The sequence below is a fragment of the Tympanuchus pallidicinctus genome, unplaced genomic scaffold (assembly GCF_026119805.1).
Source record: "Tympanuchus pallidicinctus isolate F22 unplaced genomic scaffold, pur_lepc_1.0 scaffold10, whole genome shotgun sequence".
Classification (NCBI taxonomy): domain Eukaryota; kingdom Metazoa; phylum Chordata; class Aves; order Galliformes; family Phasianidae; genus Tympanuchus; species Tympanuchus pallidicinctus.
In genome coordinates, this window is record NW_026294619.1 from 6,261,547 (window position 1) to 6,282,403 (window position 20,857).

General features: G+C 40.2%; 1 protein-coding gene across 1 annotated transcript; it reads left to right on the forward strand.

The window, feature by feature from the left end:
- Positions 1-507: 507 nt before the first annotated feature.
- Positions 508-9,310, forward strand: LNP1 (leukemia NUP98 fusion partner 1). Its single transcript, XM_052665580.1, has 3 exons — positions 508-657; positions 6,903-7,148; positions 9,131-9,310. The coding sequence occupies exons 1-3, from the start codon at positions 508-510 to the stop codon at positions 9,308-9,310; spliced, it is 576 nt and encodes a 191-aa protein (XP_052521540.1).
- Positions 9,311-20,857: the final 11,547 nt, after the last annotated feature.

Sequence of the window (20,857 nt, forward strand, 5' to 3'; positions counted from 1 at the left end):
AGAGGGCTATTTGTCCTGCCTTCCACAAAGTCAGTTAGGCCTCTGCAGGCAGATGTGCCAGTTTGTGACCACTGTCAATATGTCAATTCTGCTTCTCAAAATCACAAGCCTGCTTTGGGTTAGAGTACACGCCTTCCAGGCATGTTACTGTGGGCAATTCTCCATTGGCATTGACAGCTGATGCGCTCAACTGCAATGTATATGCAGTAGAGAACATATTTCCCTTCCTATCAGCTCCCTGCGGCACTGTCACTGAACATCTCTGCAATGGAAAGATTAAAAGAAACCTTGTTGAAAATAGATGAGAAAGGATTGATTTTATGTTTAGACAGTGCCTAGGGTTGCAGTGGGTTGGGCTTTGGGGGGTGAAGTGCAGAAAGAGTGGCTGAAACTGCATCTCCTCTTCCTCTTGACAGAACAGTGTGAGGCTATTGGCTTACTGGAAGCCTTCGATACAGCTTTTCCTTGTCTGGCTGGGAGACTGCTGCAAATTTGGAGTGTCTGTACATGGAATATGAAGAGGATGATGATATTTCCTTTGCAAGATGGATGAGCAGTTTCTGGGGCCACAGCTTGATTGATGAGAATGAGAAAGAGAGTAGAGGCCACAAGAAACGTCAAACACGATCCCTTAGTGAAAGGAGAGCCTCCCTTCCGGTAAGAACTGCGTGCAGTTTTCTGTGTTCATGTGTGTGTGGCTTATGTATAATCTTCAGTGCAGACATCCCAAAAGTTAACCCTAGAGATCTGCTGGGATGAGAATGTCTCACTTACCTTGTCAACTAGGTTCAGTTCCTACTGGCAGAAGTTGCTTCTCAAACTCAGCTCCCTCCAGAAGCCTCAGAGGTCTTTGGGATAGAGGAAGATGAGAAAACTTCATGATGAGGAAAGACGGGACCAAAAAATGGAAGAATGCGATAACTGCTGGAGTCCTAGCTATGCATTATGATTTTCTGTCTGGTAAAGCATGACCTGACAGAGATACAAGCACTTCAGAAATCTGGCGTGCACGAACTTGTCTTCAATGAGTATGTTCTCACATGTAAAACTACATAAGCCTATACACATTCATTGGATTTTGACCTAATTCTACAACCACTCTTCTCAAGGAAGCTGTGTGTTTTTCTCTCTGGAATTTAGCTGCTTGCTGGTGTAACTTTGAATTTAAGCTAGAGGATATGGTCCCTCCCTGTTTAAAGTATCTGAACCTGAAAATACATAACTAAGCTTATTATATTATGAAGTAAATTGTTAAGGGAGAAACAGTTTCTTTTTTCCTAAACCATCAGAACAGTGGGGAAAGGGACAGGGTTCAAATGCCAAAACAGTTTTTTAAGGTAGCTGACAACTAACTAATAATCAAAATGCAAAAAAAGCAGATATTCCCAGTCCTTAAAAAAAAAGTGTAGGTACCTCAAACCTATCTCTTTTTTTTTTTTCCCAGATGCATCGGTTGTCTTCGCAAAGTAATTATGTTTACTTACAAATAATTTTTCAGTTATATCCTAAATCATAATGTCTGCAACAAAGCCAGTACTATTATATTGCAAAGTTTTTTTTCTGTCATGTACTATATTTCACCTTGGAAATCACCTTCCACTGAATCTGCCATGTTCTAAGCAGTGGGATTTTTCCTTTACATAGAATCATAGAATAGAATGACGGAATCATTAAGGCTGGAAAAAACCACCATTCCAACCATCCATCTGCCCATCATCACCATGTCCATGCAACCACATCCCACAGTGTCACATTCACATTTACACATTTCTTACATCCACGTAAATTTTTTTCTTTTCTCAAAAATTATGGTTAAGAGGAGCAAAAGAGAACAAAACGACCTCCTTACTCTCTGAATATCAATTTTATGATATTTTAGTTTTGTTCTTCAGAGAATTACGCATACACGATTTCTTTACGCCTAATACAGACTGAAGCATCAGAATGTACCTTAAATTGCATTCCATTCAGCAAGTTGCTGAATGCGGCTTCATTGCATGCTTGTGTGTGTACACATACATTTAATTTGAAGCATGTTCTTAAATTCAGTTTGATCAAAAGCTATTTCAATGCTTTTGCTAATGATACTTGTATCCCTGAATCAGCACTAGAACTTTAATGAAGTTAGCTTGGAGAGAAAAGGCTGTGACTTTTTGTATGATTGTTCAATCAGTTAGAGTTACCCTGTACACTTAATTATGTCTGGCCTTCATGTTAGTGCTCCACAGTTTTTTTCTTGGCTCAGCTATATTATGTAGCACATATAGACCTCAATCTCAGTGCCAGAAATAGACCGTGGGAATGAAAAAGGATGATTTGTTTGGATTTCTTATATCTATATAATTATAAAATTCTGATAATTTTTTATAATAAACTATTTTAATAGAAATTTCTGATCAGTTGATAGTGAAGAGCGCTAAAATACATTGTGTTAAATCAAATCTAGAAATTATTCAATTGGGTGCACTAATAATTCCTTAGAAACATCTTCAAAAAGTGCATCTCCTTCTCAGAGCCACAACTTGCTATTGCACCTAGATGTGCTCTTTAGACTGTTGTTACAAAGAATAACTACTATGAAAATCAAAACACTTATCAGTGCTAGTTAAATAACATCTTTCTTTTGTCAGAATAGTGCAATTAATAGAGAGGAATAATAACTGAGATCAGACCTTGTCTCTTCTGTAGTTAACCCTACATCCTCAGCGGATCAGTGTGCACTTTCTTCTGTGTTGACATTGTAAAGGGAGGTTACCATGGCTGTCCTGGTTACAATCAGATCATAGAATCATAGAACCATTAAGGTTGAAGAGACCACTAACACTGCTTAGTCCTACTGCCAACCCATCCCCATGCCCTCTACATTAGCAGGTTCTGACTGACAGAGCTGTTTGCAAAAGTTTCTTGTGCAGACAGATAAACTTGTGCTGCCCAAACAGCACTGCCAACACACTTTCTCTCATACCAGGGCTGGCATACTGCGTATCAGCAGTAATGCAGTTCCATCCACATGAACTACATTTGCACCAACAGTGTTTTGGTATTGCACAGCACAGTGCTAGCACGATGGCACAGAAGGTGCTTTGGAATAACTCTGTAAATAGCTTTCAGCTATGGAATAGGTTGGTTTTCTTTTGGTCTTCTTTATAGTTTTTTCCTACCACTGTTCTCACTTAAAACACAATAGCTGAATTCTGTGGCATCCTGTCATTTAGGAGCCTCTCAAAATATGAACAAAGCTTTGTAGAAGATCTCCTCTGTGATTTGCTTCACAGAAACTAACAATAATTTGTATTTCTTTTTCCCCGGGATCGTATCATACCTTATAAGACAAACATTACTGAGATGCAGTTCACAAAATGCTTTTGCTGTGATCGTTCCCATTTTGCAGAGGAACACAAACTTATATTCATCCCTCACTGGGTCACTGGCAGAACATGTAACTGGCCTCAGGAATTCTCATGCCAAAACAGGCTAAAACAATAAGTCCAGAATTCTCCATTAAAACAAATACATTCACTCCCCTGAAAAGCATCAGGTTCAGATAAGTCATCACAGGCCTGCAGTGAATGTGGAAACAGCCTGAGGAGAACTAAGTCATCTGCTTTCAACTGCTTTAATTAATTTGCTGCACACTGCAAATTTCAGATACAGTAACTGATTCTCTTTCTGAAGCTGATGACTTTGCTTGATGCATTCTAGTTATCCTCCATCATTTCAGCTCAGGACTGTTTCCTATTTCCCAGGCATTTTGCTGTGGGGAAAATATTGCATGCTGAGGAGCACTGGTTAGAGTTTTACAACCCTATATATGCGAGAACTTTGAAGTAGACATTGCTCATGACAGAAAAGCAGATAAGAAACAGCCAAGGGTGAGAGCAGAACTTCTGACTACAGTTGAAGGTAATGACACTTATTCTAAACTAAAATCAGACTAAACATCTATTGCAATATCATTACTACAGATCAGTGTAAGCCTAGGCTGAAACATTTTTAAGGAATTCATGCTTGGCCATAAGCTTCTTGGGAGGAAAGAATGCTCTGGGACAGAATCGGAATGTCAGATTTTCCAAAATATTCCTAGAGAACTGGGGTCGTTATGTAAACTTGAGCAAACAACAAATGCAATGCTGACACTCTGAAGATTAATTGTCTCACTGACAGCTGTGTGAGTCCTCAGATCAAAGCCAAAAGATGGAAGAAATTATCTTGTCTCCAACAGAAACTGAGAAATAGAATAGGCAAATAACATTGGCACCAAGTTCTTGAGGATTTTTTGTTTCTGTGCTTTTTCTGCATTAGCAAACAATCTGCTGCCTATTATATAAACAGACACTAAGCGTGACTGGGATTACACAAAGGCTCATACAGAAAAAGGGGGTACTAAGGGGAGTGAGAAACAAACGCAGAGAGGTAGCAAAAATTCCCTATTGTGATATCAAAGAACAGATATAATTCTCACTTCCCATGCCTTTTTCCTTGTTTCACCTCCTCTCCATTTCTCCAGTTGAAGAACTACTCAAGGCAAATCCTAGAAGCCAGAGATGATAGAAGCTTGCTAAAGAGGCATCACATGAAAACAGGAGCCAGCTACTGGGGCAAGGATAGGAGCAGACATTGGAGCAGCACTCAGAGGCTTTTGGAAAGGGAAGGCAGCAGTAGTGGGTGGACAAGAAAGCGTGGATACAGAAAAAAATCTCTGTTTCCAGCAGCTCGTGTGATATCAGAAAGGGAAGCATAGATTAAAGATATCTCAGGCCTGTTCTTATTTGCAGTGGTATCACGCAATCCATTTGGCACCCAATCTATGTATTAAACACATGTATTAAGTCAAAGAAATGGATCTTACGTAAACTCATTGCCAGAATTTATCTTAAATAAAAGAGGACTACTGTTTTCTACTAGTAATAAGCCATGAAATGTTCATTCTTAGCAATTGTACTAAGGCCTTTGTCCTCTGTCAGGTTGTGTTCATAAGACAGTAACGTACTAATGTGTGTGTGCACTGTGAGAGGAAGCATGGCTGCTGTAATGAGATTACATGATCATAGTATCGTAGAATGGTTTGGGTTGGAAGGGACCTGTAAGGTCATCTAGTTCCAGCCCCTTGCTAAAGGCAGGGATATCTCCCACTAGACCAGGTTGCTTAAAGCTCCATCCAGCCTGGCCTTGAGTGCTTCTGGGGGGGGGGGGGGGGGGGGAAAGGGGGCATTCTTAACCTCTCTGAGAAACCTGTTCCAGTGTCTCAACACCTTGACTATAAAGAATTTATTCCTAATATATAGTCTAAATCTAGCCTCTTCCAGTTTAAAACCATTTCCCCTTGTCACATGTGTAGCTGTACCCTAGGTTCACTGAGACAAATCTGCATTTCAGAGGAAGGCCTATCTCTTTTCTGAACCATAGTGTCTGTGTTAGCATGTGAACTACATTCTTTTTGTTAAGAGCGCCACTATAATTTCACCTGAGAAGGAAAAATAAAAAGCAACATCTTTGTAGCATAAAATATTTACAGATAATGTAAAACAAGATTGATGAATACCATCCTCTGCTTCATCTGTTCTCCTGTTTTGTTCTATTTTTCTTTTTTTAAAGCCTCTAAGAAAAAATACCTGTGATTTTTAGTGTGAAACAATGTGTGTTTCCAGGAAACAATATACACTGACACCATTAAAACGACATAGAAGATGTTCAGCTTGTACAGCTTGACATGGCATGTGTACTCCTGTCCCTCAAGCACAATCCGATTGCTTTGGTGCTTTTCCAAATAAGAATACGATATGACCTTACAGAAATCACAGCAATATCGATTAGTGTTGTAACATTATGCCTCAAAGTAAAAATAGCATAGCAGGAATCATTACCACTACTCTCAGCAGCAGTCCGTAATATTAGTTGCTAGAGTTAGCTTATGTCTGGAAATGAAGTTGAACTTGCATCATATGTGCTGAGGACCCTTTGGTGTTAAGTACATCTAGAAAATATAAGACTTATGTAAAAATAAAACCAAACAACAACAACAGAAAGAGTTTCAGGTGACTGTGAAAATGAGAAGTATAAATTAACAAACAGCAGGATATACAGTCCCTCAGTTATTGCCAATAGCTGCATACAGGAAGTCATAACGAGGGAAGCAAAACCTATATGGAGCTGTGGTATTTTGCTGGAAGATGCAACAGAAGTAGATTTACTGGTGATTTAGCACCTCTCATCAAGCCATTGTGAAAAGCCTGTTTCCGTCTTTCCCAACCTTAATGATTCCATGATTCTATCATTCTATCATTTTTCTATTAGGGATGTGTCCCTTAGTGCCCTGAAAATGCTCTCTTGTGAGGTCAGGATGAATATGCCCAAGAAACCACTAAAAAACCTGGAGCTGAACAGTAGAGCATCTTGTCTGCATTTAGGCCAGGCAGCAGATATAATAAGACTGGGCTAGAAATGGTCTCTGTCACACTCAGTTGACCTCAAAATCTCTAATAAGACCCAGAGCACCTGTGAGTCAAACTCAGTGTCTGGTTCATCTGGCCACAGAAGGGCTGGGTCTCTGCTGTTTAAAAGCCCTGCCTAGAACCCATTCCCTGAGGGGATGGCTGGGTGTTTGGGATTATGAAGTGTCCCAGTTCTTTTCCATGACAGTGGGCACACCTCACATTTCAAATGCTTATTTGGGTGCCAAAACTTTAGATACTCAAAAATGGGAATGAGTAAATTTCGCTGCTGCCCCAAGGAAGCAAGCTCTTTGACAGTGTGATTCTTCTGCACAAATAAGGAAAGATACAGAAGTCTGGGCAAGGTTATTTGTTCTGTAGTACTGCCTGGAGAGTACTCTCTAGTAGAGAATCTGCCATGTGTGCTCTGCTTTAGAATTCAATACTCAGCAAAGACCTCTTCTTTTGCAGGCCAGGCTTTCCTCTCTCCATACAACACGACTTCATGCCTCTGCCAAAGGTTCATCTTCAGGTCATCTCAAGGGCTCCAAGGAATTTCAAGAAGACCAAGATGTCAAATACCACTGCCACAAGAAGGCAAGCAGAACACCTTCAGCAGACAGCTCAGGCCCAGAGACAAGGTCAAACTCCATGCAGGAATTTGCAGAGTCCTTTGAGAAGCAATTGCATTTCAAGAGCAAACGCTCAGTTTCTTTGGTAGGTGACAACTAGCAGCAACCTTAAGAAGACTTCAGAAACAAATAAATAAAATAAAATAAAAAATAAGTAAATTAATAAATCAGGCTAGCTTTATCCCTTATATAATCTTTGTGTCTTTGCTTGGGGAGGAGCAGAAATAAGCTTGAATTAGAATTTCTTGAATGGTGTGATCCTTACTGTAGTTGAAGAAATGTAAAACTGCTAATGTCATTAACATGAGTATTTTGGATGTAGTGTCACCACCTAGACTTGTTCCAAAATGTGTAACTTCAAAATGAGACACTGGACACCCTGTGGCAACAAGACAATATAAAAACAGATCTGCTTCGCTTTTGCTGTGATATCCAAGTCATTTTCTCATTGCTGTTGACCTGGTTTAACCACATGCCATGTTATCTGTAAGACTGCCAAGCATCATGGTGTTTGAGGGATTTCTCTTCACTCCCTGGGACTCCAGTGTCATTGCACTACTGCAGCAGCAGCCATTGCTATATTTTCACTGTAAGGGCATGCAGCCAGCATGGATCCTTTTCCTGTTTCATTCTTCTCCCTGTTATTCTCTCCTGAGGCATGATTCTGCATGGTTTGCACTGAAGGAGGAGCCAATAATGACCTTTCTGACAATTTAATGCATTTATTATAATGATACATACTATCTGCTGTATCACATACTGGAGGGAAGGGTACTGAACAGTAAATCCCTTTTAAGTATTGGAAGAACTCTGTCAAATTCAGTCACCCCATTGAAAAGCTGTGCTTGAATAACTCTGAATAATTATCATCAGTAACAACAAATGGAAGTATCCTTTATTTTTTCAGTTTTTTGACATTGTCAGTTTCATATGGAGAAGTAATCTTTATCTCTCTGTGCAGACCTTCCATTTAGCAGTAAGAGAAGAAACAATAAAAATCTCTTTTCAATAAATAGCATAATTACATGATCAGTCCCACAGTTACAGTCCTTGCATGCTCAGTCCTCTAGGAATATGAAGAGTTATGGTGATGACAACTCTGTTATTCAATTTTTAAGATTTTATGTGAATTCTGTAATCTTTTTTCCTTTCAGGAACTACTCAGTATTTATTTCATTCAGAATTTCCACTGCCTCATTTGCCAGCCCTCATCAGGAGCTGATTGTTTATCATTTCTCAAAAGACTTCTGCTAGGAAGTCTGTGAGCATGTCAGTTGTGTGATAAGTACAGTGAATATAATAAACTAAGTTTGACTTTGGTTGCATTTTAAAAACACGGATTCTGGAACCCTTCTGTAATTTACAGCAAGGTGTGCTGGGCTATACTTTGATCTGTCTTTCAACTAGGCCAAACTATTAAAGCCTGTAAGAGGTCAAGGACTGAAGAACCTTGAAGAACTGAGTGATAGGTATTAGAGATCTGAAAGGAAATTTGGGAGTGGGCTTAAACACGGAGCTCCAAAAAGAGTGTTGAAAAATCCTTTTTTGCATTTGGAACCCTATAAGTATTGTTCAAACCACCCTTTATACGACCAGCAGATTAAAAGAAATTAAAAGTGGAGAAAAGGTAATTTCACTTCCTCTCCTTCCCTGCACGTTGCTTTTCTCTAAATAAATGTTTCAGCACTTGTTTTCAGCATGGTCTTTGTAACTGTCAGTGAGCAACTTTCAGATTTTAAAAGATGGATCATGTGAAATAAGAAAAACAAGGAATCTAAGCTGAAATTTCAGAGCCTCCTTTCCCACTCATGTCTCTTCTCCCAAGCTTGCCTTTCAGGCAGATTACCCTCCTACCACCCAAAAAGTATTAGAGCGTGTTGCTCTTTGCTGATTATTAATGTTACTGGCTGGGGCCATGAGTTTGAACCCATTATGTTAAAGCTGATCTGCCTGATATTTTGGTAAATGTAGTATTTTACTATGTATTACTACTGAAACATCGTTATCAGATTTTGTTGATGATGTAAGAGTCACTTAATTCTATTCTATTTTTCTCCTGCCTTTTAGCAACCTGAAGGCATGAAGGAGAGAAGAGAGAGACTGCATCTGAGAAAGAACAAGTCTCACAAGAGAATGGGAGAGAAATCAGAGCCAGGGAGAGTGCAGAAAGATGAACACTCAGAAGCTATACCCGCAAAACACAACGAACAGTTTCCTTCACAAGCAAGCACTGAGAAAGGATATTGATGCACAGGCAGCTAGAATGTCTTGGGCTAATGAATTTTAGCACTATCTGTGATGAACAGAGGGAGCGTTCTTGTTTTGACTAGAAGAAGCTTGTTAGCTAGAGCAAATCCAGAGCTGCAAAATGAAACTAGAATTCAACTGCATAATTGATACCATTTTACTACATTCCTGTTGTTTTTTTCTCCAGTAGGAATGTGACCCTGCTCAGAGACATGGGGCAATGAACCACACCTTTAGAGGGTTTCAGGCAGATTTAGCATTGCAGCAGGACAATAGTGGATATGTTTGTTTAGGAGGAGAACACCTATGTATTACAGAGCTGTGGAAAGTCATTCAAAGCCATATATTTGTGCTTTAACTGTGAACAGAAAGATCGGGAAAGAAAATGTACACATAAATTATCATCCATTACTGGCCCTGACATAGACTTAGAGATGGTTTGGAAATGGGGATCTCTTCTCTTTGACAGTCTCCCAACCCCAAATTTGTGGAGATGATAGGAAAATAAGCCCTCACACTCTCCTCCACATGTTGCTGTTGTCACTGTCTGTGCAATAAAACTCTTTTCTCTCCCATGTCCCCAGTCTCATTTCCCAAGTCACACAACTAGTTTTTCTGCCAGCTTTTTCTCTGCTGTGGCCTTTCCTCCCTTCATTTTCTATTTTGTAGCTGTGACTTGTAGCTGTAAGACTCTTTCATTACAACTCTAGTTCTGCCTCATCAAAATTTGAGCCTTGCTCAAACCTCTGGTAAAAAACAGAGATGATCAGCCTCCTGCACTTCTATATAATTTCTTCAAGGGGCTGATTATACTTCCCACAAATTCAGGGTGGTGGATCCTTTTCATTTTTTCCTTTTTTTTGTTCATGAATTAATTCCAAACAAAGGAATTGGGAAGTGACTCTGCCAGGGATAAGCAGGTCTTGGGAATTTTTTTTCTGGCTGAGGATTTTCTAAACTCAGCTGTAAATCTCATCATCTGTAAGTAAGATTTCCTTCTATGCACAGGAATACAATTTCCATATGCTTAGAAACACAGCTTTTTGACATGGAGTCTTCCCTTCAGAGAAAATCCCTGTCATTGGGAATAATTTCTCCAGGCTTAGTAAGAAGAAAGCCTGCTTTGGTAATAGAGGATAGTGAAGACTGATGGATTTGTGAGCCAGAGTCAAAGTCTGCTGGGTATCCTTCCCAGGATTTTCTGTAATCAACAAAGGTTTTATTACTTTACTTTAGAGCCTTAATTTTGAATGTTCAACCTTTTAAGAACTTAGGGCATCCTCAAAACTTTGTGACACTTATCTTCATTCTGGGATTGGTTTTGTTTCTATAGGACTTTGAGGATATAAAAGAAAGTGACTGAACCCTTGCTAATGCTTGTGAGATGTTTCTTGCCTGGCAACATATATTACAAACTAATAAATCTGACTGAAAAAATATTTGTTCTTATGTATTGTTCCTGTCCTCCCCAGTACAGACTGGATTTTCAGAAAATTCTTCCATTGACCAAAACTTTCGCACAGATAACTATCCTCTTATAATCCTGATTTGAAGACCGCCTTACAACAGACCTGAATAGAAACACAGAATATCTTGGTTTGGAAGGGACCTTAATGACCATACAGTTCCAATCCCCTGCCTTGGACAGTATTGCCACCTACTAGACGATATCAGATAGATAGCAGCCTGCTCTCACATCTCATGAGAGCTGAATGTCATGGCAGCATCAGTTTTGCCTGGATTTTGGAGGACCAACATCCTCCTCCTGTTTTGCAGCTACGTTAACTCAGCAGACCCAGCAATATCCAGAATTTGCAAAAAAATTGTATTCATGAGATTCTGATCAGCAACAAATGTAAAACTAATGCACCGGTTGTACATCACACTTGAAGGAAACAGCAAAGAGAACTGACATAGAAAGGCTTGAGTACTGGCTCTGAATTGTTTACTAGCTTGTGAATGCACAGGCAAGCCCCATTGCCCCCAGGGCAGCCTATCAGGTCTGTCTCTCACTATATCTGCTCTCTGAAAGCAGCTCATGTATTTATCACTGAATCTCCTCTTTCAAATGGGAGAGTTTTTCAGTGTTTTTGTTGTTTTTTGCCAGCCATTACCCCTGTGGTGTAATGCTGGAGACAGAATATTTTGGATGCTTCCTTTTGAGCCAGATAGCAGCACTTTCCAACATAGTCCCATGTAGCTCATGCAAGCAGCATTACTTAGAAAGAGTTAAAATTATGTAGTGGGATAAAATCATTCTCCACAGATATCAGCAATTATTCCATAACTAATCAGGCATTTGGGAAGGAAGAAGGAAGGTAATCATTCAAACAGGGCTTTGATTTGGATAGCATGGCTGATATTTCTATTTTAACAGATGGAACAAATGGAACTGGGATGTACAAGTAATCAGTAGGACTCTAGGGGGCTTTCATTCTCACATGCTTTTTTGCTCTTTCCAAGAGCGGGATGGCTATGAATTGGATCAATATCCAAACCTTGGATACAAAGAAGATCAGTTAGCAGGCAGCGAAGACAGAGGGATCAAAAATGTATTTTCTAGAATATTCAGTAACAGATAACATAGAACACATATAACAGTTTTAGAACAGAGTGGAGTAGTAGGCAGCAGAAGCAGGTTGCTCACTTCCTCCATGGGCTGTCATTTAAAACTGACCTGGCTTAGAGGCCCAAGAAGAACATTTTGAACTTGCTGTGGTTCAAGGTGGGAGACAATGTTCTGGTAAACAACACCTCTTTGTGGATCCTTCCCACTGCTTCTAGCTAACTGGTAAGAGCTCCTGTGAGATGTTAGCGCTTGGGTACGTAAGCATTTCAGGAGCAAGATCCAGTTACAGCACAGTATTTTCAAAGAGGGGTATGAAGAGATCTTCTGGTGTGATTACTTGATCTTCGAGGTGGGCATCTTCAAGGCAAAATCCCTGGCTCTGAACGTACTCACTGTACATATTAAAAATATAAAATTAAATACAGGTATAATCAAATCTGATTATCAGAATTACTGACGAAGAAACGATTTATAATCATGACACCTTGAACTTCTACAGCCATCTGCCAAAACCACTGATTAAAAAAAGCAAGTCTTGAACTATTGTTCAGAAGAGTAATGCAGCCAAAATCTAGCCCTGTAGACCACAGGGAAATAAGTACCAAAATCACACAAACTTCTTAGACACTTCCCTGTCAGTGTACCAGAGGTTTAGATAGCTGTCAAGAAGCAAATGCTATAATATATTTCCTTATGATAGCATATAGCATAGTAGGGGGTTGATTTTCAATTACTCTGCTGTTTTACATGGAATTGACATAATATTCCTATTTTTTTACTGTGAGGGTGATGAGTCACTGGAATAGGTTGCCCAGTTAGGTTGTGGATGCCCCCTCTCTAAAGGCATTCAAGGCCAGGCTGGAGCAATTTGGCCTTTGAGAAATCCAGTCCAGAGAGAAGTATCTCTCCCTATAGGAGAGGGTTGGAACTAGATGATCTCAAAGGTCCCTTCCAACCCAAACCGTTTTATGATTCTATTATAATCCAGATACCAAACATCATTCATAATATTTATTGCTCCTTTAGGTTACTCAGCAACTTGATTAGTTAACAAAAAGTAATTTTGAGCTGAGGCCATTCAAGACTGATGAAAATTTTTCTTTAGTTAAAGGAGAAAGATTTGCATCCATGTGTTGTTTGCCACGATCATTGGAGAATTGACAGCAACATAGAATTTAACTGTGTGCACAGTTTTCACAAAGAAGTATTGTGACAAAATCCCAGGGCCCTTTTTTCTTTAACTTGCTATGTGGAGATGAGAAGGTTTTTATATATGAGTTTCTCCAGACTTTGACTAATCCTTGAATGATGGTGGCTAAAAGTGATGTTTATGTTTGCTGGAGAAGCATCACCAATCCTTCATTATCATAGAAGCTATGTAGAAGACAGAGGAATCCTCAGTATGATCATTAGTGGTTTTTAGGCAATTTTGCACTGATGCAAAGACCCAAGGGTAAAGATGATTGGCCTTGCTGGAGTCACTGCTCTAGCCAGTGTGTGTGTCATTCTTTTTATGACTGAATTAGTAAATAAAGGAAATACTAGTGCTCCAAAGGAGCTGTGAGCATCTGGGTGTTTGCACATCTATGCTTCTGAGCTGACACTGCAGGCAGGAAGCAAAATGTTCATTTAATTTCTGGTGTAAGAGGGTACACCATTCTCCACAGAGGTAAATTAGGTGATATAGATGATGTCCTTGATATAGCTGTACTTCAAACACAAAACCCTAATTTCAATATTTGTTGGTCTGGTATCAAACAACTGAAAGTATTGAACACAGCACATTCCTGAGAAAAATAAAATAAAATTTTGTCTGTTCTGGATCTTGCGTGAGATATTCTGATAATAATGGGGCTTCACCTACTAGTGGTATCCTTGTTTACTTAGTATATTGACTCAGTACATTTTTTAGACCAAGGATTTTAATTTCTTATGGAAGCATACATCAAATTTCCTGGGAAATGACTTTGTTAGTATAACATAACACTTAAGATCTTATTTGCTAGCACTCTTTTCCATTTGCTTTTAACAGTGTAATTCTAAGTGTCTACTAAGGAAATCAACCTGTTCAACAGTTTGTGTCCATGCGCTTGTGCAATGTCAGTAACAGACTCCTGTCATTTGTGATGAAAGAGCCAAGAACAAAGGGACCTTTAGGACTACAGAGAGGAAATAGTCAAGTTTTGATTCCAGCTATGAAAGAAAAAAGAAAGAAAACTTTACTCAATGAGGTGATCCATTACAAGGTTACTCTAAGTTTTGTGGCTTTTTATACACTTCAGAGACCAACTCTAAAGGTAAAAAACAACACCCAACTCCTTCTGTCCACACATGTTATGGAAACATGTAGTGTTTAGGGAAAAGGTTGAAATATTTTTAGAATTCTATGGACAGTGTAATTAAAAAATGTATATGCATTAGCAAATACATCGTTTAAAAATTATTTTATGGATAGACAGCATGAACAGCAATTTCCCAGTAGAGGGAGCCCATCAATATCAATTCAGCTGATGTGCTGTAGTTCACACCAAGAATCAGTTTGAGGTTAAAATCAATTCCAGTGCCAATGGGAGAAAAAACATTACCAGGAGCACAGGACTATATGGTTAAATTTTTCCCGGTGTTGTTGACATATGACTTTTGTTGAAATGAGAGAAATCAATACAGACTGCAATCCATGGCAAAGTTCAGTTTCGCTTAAGGGATTGATTTGGTTCCTGAGACCCTGTGTATCTCAGTCAGTAGCTGGCAGCTTCTCTCTGCAGGCATATCCCCAGCTGTTCTCTTGATCTGCCCTCTGTTTCCAGTACACAGTTCACAGTTCCCATCTTCATTTTTTTGGGAGCTGCTGATGTCACCCTGGGTGCTCTCACTAAAGTATACCCTGAATGCCCAGGCCAGAAGGGCCCTGCAAAACTAAAGAGGCCTCTGTGGTTCCTGCTTTCCTTGGGACCAGTGCCCATCTTAAGGGATAAGAAGAGCTGCTTCTCTAGGCCAAAATGTCTGTATCACCTGTACTCACAGCGGTTGGTTTTACTGTCTGTATTCTCAGTGTTAAATACACAAAAGCTTTTGGGAAGCTCTCTTCTAATACTCACTTTTAGGAAATTCTTGCCTCAGGGCATGGCCAGTTTGGCCTTTATTCTGACAGATCAACTGTGTGCGATCCCAGAAGTTTCTTTCTGAGAAAGTGTGTTTTTTTTTTTTTTCTTTTTTTTTTTTTCTCCTTATAAACAGCACATTCTAGTCTATAAATGTAAATATAGAAAGACTAATTGATGGCTTCCGTTTTCAGTTTTAACATTATTTTTTAAAGGAATATTTTCCTTCCAGAACATGTAAGTTACATTAAGGAGGTCTGTGCAGGTCTGTAGAAATAATTTCATGGCTTTTCTTGACTTGTCACACAGCCTTAACTAGTAAGAAATCTGCATTCCTTCACCCAATAAAAAATAAACATTAAAGACACTTTTTATATACTACATAATTAAAATAAGAAAGCTTAGGAATGCATTTCAAGATATCTCCATCACCAAGTGTACCTTCTGCTCTGCAAGGGTCTGTATCAAAGCCAGCACTGTGGCACACTGCCTGGATTTCATCCGGTCCAGCTCAGACCCGGCAGCTGCAGGTAGGTATGTGAGGTTTTGCTGGGCTGTGCACTCACAGCTGAAGAAAGAGGACACATCCCTTACTGAGACTTGAATTGAAGCACAAGCGCACACATTTACATCTATTTTCGAGCAGATAAAGAAATACGTTTGCTCAGAAACAGAAAGGAGTTAAAACAATGTTCTGGTAGGGAACTTCAGCAGGAGATCCAGAATCAGAATTCACTCTTTGTCCTTTACACCAATCACTAGCTTTCCAAATTACTTGATGATTTCATTTTCACGTGCCTGCCTACCGTGTAACATATATGTGCATGCACATATATGTATGTATGTTCTAACACATACTGACTATGATTATATGTGTGTTGCATAAATATATACCTGATATATATATAGAGACACACAAGAAGTTTGTGCCCCTGCACCTTTCATGAGAAATGTGCTGCAGGCTGGGTTTCTATTCCCCCTTTCCTCTTCCTCACCACAAAATGTCCTTCAAGTTCTCCCCATGCTTCTCTGCATTCACTCAGCTTCCTTTCTCCAAACAGCCTTCTCATTCTCACTGTCCCCCTTTCCTATCACCCTCTTTTTCTAAAAAGATGCCTAGCTGCCTGCCATCAGGTTGCCTGACGTCGCCCTGTGAGTTCCAATGCACATTCAGATGCTTATCGCACAACTGTGCCAACATCTATTAACAGACAGACAGACGGACATTTTGAAACTACAGCAGGGAGTTGGAGGTGGGCCTGCAGCCTCATCAGTACTAACAGGACATATGGATTACAGCAGAGATGAAGGGAGCTGACTGATGTTATACAGCTGCAGCTTCGTAGCTCCTGGGAAAGCAAAGACAGCAAAGTCAGGAGTAAGGAGCTGGAGCTGGTGGATTGAATGGGACCTTCTGAACAGGACACCATTGGTGAGGAGCATGGTGAAGAAAGTACAGAGCTGTCTCTGGTTTGGGAGTTTTGGGTTGGTGGACAAGGATCTGGGCAAAAAAAAAAAAAGAGGTGCTTTGGGAGAGCAAAAGTTTTGTATGTAAAAGCCACAAAGGAGACTGAAGGCAAGCCAGACAAGCTAAGGACAGACCACAGGAAGTAACACCTGCATGGCAACACAGGGTTCTGATCTCCCAGCCTGTGTTCCCTCCACAAAAACCTTCCACCCCATACTATTCCTCTTGCTTTTCCGCCTTCTCCAGTAAAAGCACCTCTCTCTTGCTCTCTCTCTCCACAGTCTGGGCTGCAGCTGGTGCTTTTCATATCACTGTTCAGCTGGCAGGTTTTCTCCTCTTGCTGCTCCTTCCTAGATTCTCTGTCCAGAGTGTTGCTCACCCCATATGCTCCCCCCGCTAGCCCTCCCTCCTGACTCACCCGACCTACGTGCAGAGAACAGCACATGAGTCAGAGAGACAGAGGGAACAGAAATAAGCAAAACAATGAGGAAGACAAAACTGCATCATAAAAAATGTCAAAGGAACACCATTAGGTTCACAACGTTAAACTCTGAAGAACAAGACAAATCCAGATTACAGCTTAGTCCGACCCCCTCTCTCTTCCCCCAGTGAAACGTGTTATGTGACACGATTTAATCATTTGACTGCATACTACTTTTCCCACAGGGCTAGTGCCTCATTTAGTGTAAATGAAGGACAGTATTTGGGAATGGAGATTGTCTCTGCACTTCCTTGCTTACGTTTCTGTGTGTGACTACAGATTCTATTTGCCACCATACAACCTGAGAGTTGTGTGGCATTCAGAACCATTGGTTTCTTCATAAGACTTTCTTGGGTGCCTTTACTGCAGGAACCTAACAGTGGTTGGGACAGTTTCTAGTTTTCCATAACCGTAGTTTCTTTTATTAGCTGACAGAATGTCCCTGTTTTCTGAAAGTCCTGTCTAGCATTTCCACATCCCAGCTTCTGCAACAACTGATAAACTTTGGCTTTGCCTGGTATTTGACCCTGAGTGAGTAAAATAGATGAGAACTCCCTTGTCTGACATTACCTTTGAGTTATGATTTGCTTTGTGAGCTGAAGAGCAGTGAAAAGAAATCATAGAATCATAGAGTCATAGAATAGCCTGGGTAGACCACAATGACCATCTAGTTTCAACCCCCTGCTATGTGCAGGGTCACCAACCACCAGCCCAGGCTGCCCAGAGCCACATCCAGCCTGGCCTTGAATGCCTCCAGGGATGGGGCATCCACAGCCTCCTTGGGCAACCTGTTCAGTGCGTCACCACCTCTGTGTGAAAAACTTCCTCCCGATATCTAATCTAAATCTCCCCCATTGTAGTTTAAAAGCATGACATGAATTTGCAGAATTGACACTGGAATTGCCATGATAGTTGCACATAAAGGTATTCTCTGCTTACTGGGAGTGTAGTTCAGCTACAAGACACATCCAATCAGCCAAGACTCATCCAATCAGAAATATTCTTCTTAGAACTGATTTTCAAATTTCTGCAGCCTTAGAAATCATGTTTGGTCTCATTCAGCAGATTTATGACAAGAAAAGCAAAGATTCCTTATCCGTGAAGTTCAGATAGGGATCACTGTTTGCATACATGTTTGTGCTGTAGAAGAACCCAATTGCACAGCTCACAGTGTCAATGCCAATATTCGAGCACTGAGATTACTAGAAGTAATATATTCAGGATGTGCAAAGTGTTCTCTCACAGTGCTTCTGCTTTTCCCAGATTCCTCCATTCTGAATCTTCAATATATGGAAGTGGAGAAATCTATACAGAAAATTCTTACTGTTAGCATGTTTGGCATTTCTGACTTTATTGCACTAAATTACATATGCCAAATTGTTAGATCAGTTCAAAGGACTATAAGCACTTTGAAACAGTGCCAATTACACATAACGTATGGATTTTTTCAGATGTTGCTCTTGCAGTCACTGCAGCTCTTTTGTTAATGCATGTAGAGATACAATGATATTTCCTCTTTCTACTTGTTTTTCTCAGTAGTCGTTTTTGCATATTATTCTATGTGGAAGGCTTTCATAAGGGGGTATACATTTGTATATGGTAGAAGTGAGCTTGGCAAGTTGCTGGTTAAAACCCAGAGAGTACACAGGCTTGAAAATAGAACAAAAAAATTCTTACAAAATTTTACAAGCAATATGTAAAAAAGAAAAGTACTTCAAATAGTAACAACAACATAATTAATAACAATTAAAGCCAATATTTTCTAAAATGCTGTGTATATCATAGTCACATGTTTTACTGATGGCAGAATTAGGCCTAGAAACCTTTTCAAACTTTACAGATTTAAATCAGTGTCTTCTCAATCCATACAAGAGCAAATCTTTCTAGCATGCCTCTGAAAATTGGTCTACTATAAAATGAGTCTTTGTATTCAGTTCTCATTTATTTTGCTCACAAGTTGTAATGAAAAGAGAATGTCAATGTTTGCTTTTCTTAAGACATAGCCAATGTATGAACTTGCTCCTTATTCAACTGCCACACGTGCTTTGCAAGACCAGAACTATTAGTTCAACTTTCTGTGCAGTCTGGAGACGGATTGCTTTATCTGTATCAGCTACACTTGCATGCTACACTTCCTTCACTATAAATTAGATATGCTCGTACAGAGATGCTGACAGAGAACAAATCTTGGGCTTGAAGCTTTCAGGGTTGCTTTCAGACAGAAATGTTTTTCAGTTGTGCTGGACTGGAGCAGACCCAGGAGGTACACAGGCCGTGCAGGGCTGGGATGGCATAGATGTCTGCTCTGCAGTCATGCTGGGACAAGGCCTTCTTCCTTGCAGGCAGGCAGCTATGAAGGCAGCTGCCCGAAGTGAGAGAGCAAAGGTCAAAGACGTGGCCTGCAGCTACTAGAGCCCTGAAGGAACCAGCTCAGAGAGCAGGGTTACAATCATAGAATGGCCTTGGTTAAAAAGGACCACAATAATCATCTAGTTTCAATCCCCCTGCTACGTACTGGGTCGCTAACCACTAGACCAGGCTGCCCAGAAAAGGGAAATACAAAGTTGTGGTTGTGGTGACAGTGGCTGAAGGAGCTGTGTGCCTCAAATGACCAGGCTGAAACTGGTTCTGATGCCTTTAAGGGCTATTGTGAGCCTTCTTGGTCAAATTGCAGTGTGAAAATAATCGTAGAACATGTGTAACTCTAATTTGTGTTTAATGCATTTGGACTGAGGCACAAATGTGTGACAAGTGAGCAAATGGCAAAGTACAGAGGAAAGTTCTTGCTGTGGTGGATATAAGAGCCTGATACCTCTGATAATAACTCTGATGAAGCAAAAAAACCAGGCACAGCACCAAGAGCAATGTAACAGACCTGTGGGTCTCAAAGCCACAGACATTTCAACTTGCAGTGCTTTCTTTAGGTAACTTCTCTGAAAAGTTATTCAGGCACTAATTGTAAATTCATACCATAGCGCTTAGTCTTGAAGAAACATTTTATGACTTGCCTCAGGTGCAGTGCTCAGTATCAGCAGCAACTAACCAACCAACAAGCCACAAGAAAGTCTGCTCTGCCAAGCATTTTAGGGACTTAAGGCTAATGGATATTTATTTGAAGTATGTTTCTTAATATTTTTTATGTATGCTTTTCCCTTTGACTAGCAAGAAAAGAGGGATCCCAGTTGTGAAGGAATTTTCCAGTCAAAAACAGGAGGATAGAAGGGCATATAGAAATAATGAGTTTCTCAGATGGGCAGACATACAGAATGCACCTCTGTTGAATTGGTCAAACAATTTTGCTTTTCCATTTTAAAAGCCATAGTTTTTATCTGCCTTTATTTGATATCTTCTTCTTGCCAATTTAATAGGATTTATCATGTTGGAGAGGACACATGATGCCTCTCCTATGAAGAAAGGTCAAGGGAATTGAGCTCCGTGGAGACCTCATTGAGGCCTTCCAACATTTGAAGGGAGCATATAAACAAGAGGGGGTATGACTGTTTAAGAGTGTGTCTAGTGATAGAACAAGGGGGAATGATTTTAAACTGAGACAGGGAAGGTTTAGGTTAGATATCAGGAGGAAGTTTTTCACACAGAAGGTGGTGACGCACTGAACAGGTTGCCCAAGGAGGCTGTGGATGCCCCATCCCTGGAGGCATTCAAGGCCAGGCTGGATGTGGCTCTGGGCAGCCTGGGCTGCTGGTTGGTGACCCTGCACATAGCAGGGGGTTGAAACCAGATGATCATTGTGGTCCTTTTCAACCCAGGCCATTCTCTGATTTTGTGATCCTCTAGTTATGCGGTCATTTTACCAGAGAGCATAAGCTGTGTTAATCGCATCAAAACCATGTTATTCAAGCAGCAAGTGGTCATCACTCCTAGAACAGGCCTAACTTTCAATACAGTGTTGAGCATGTAAAGGCAGTGT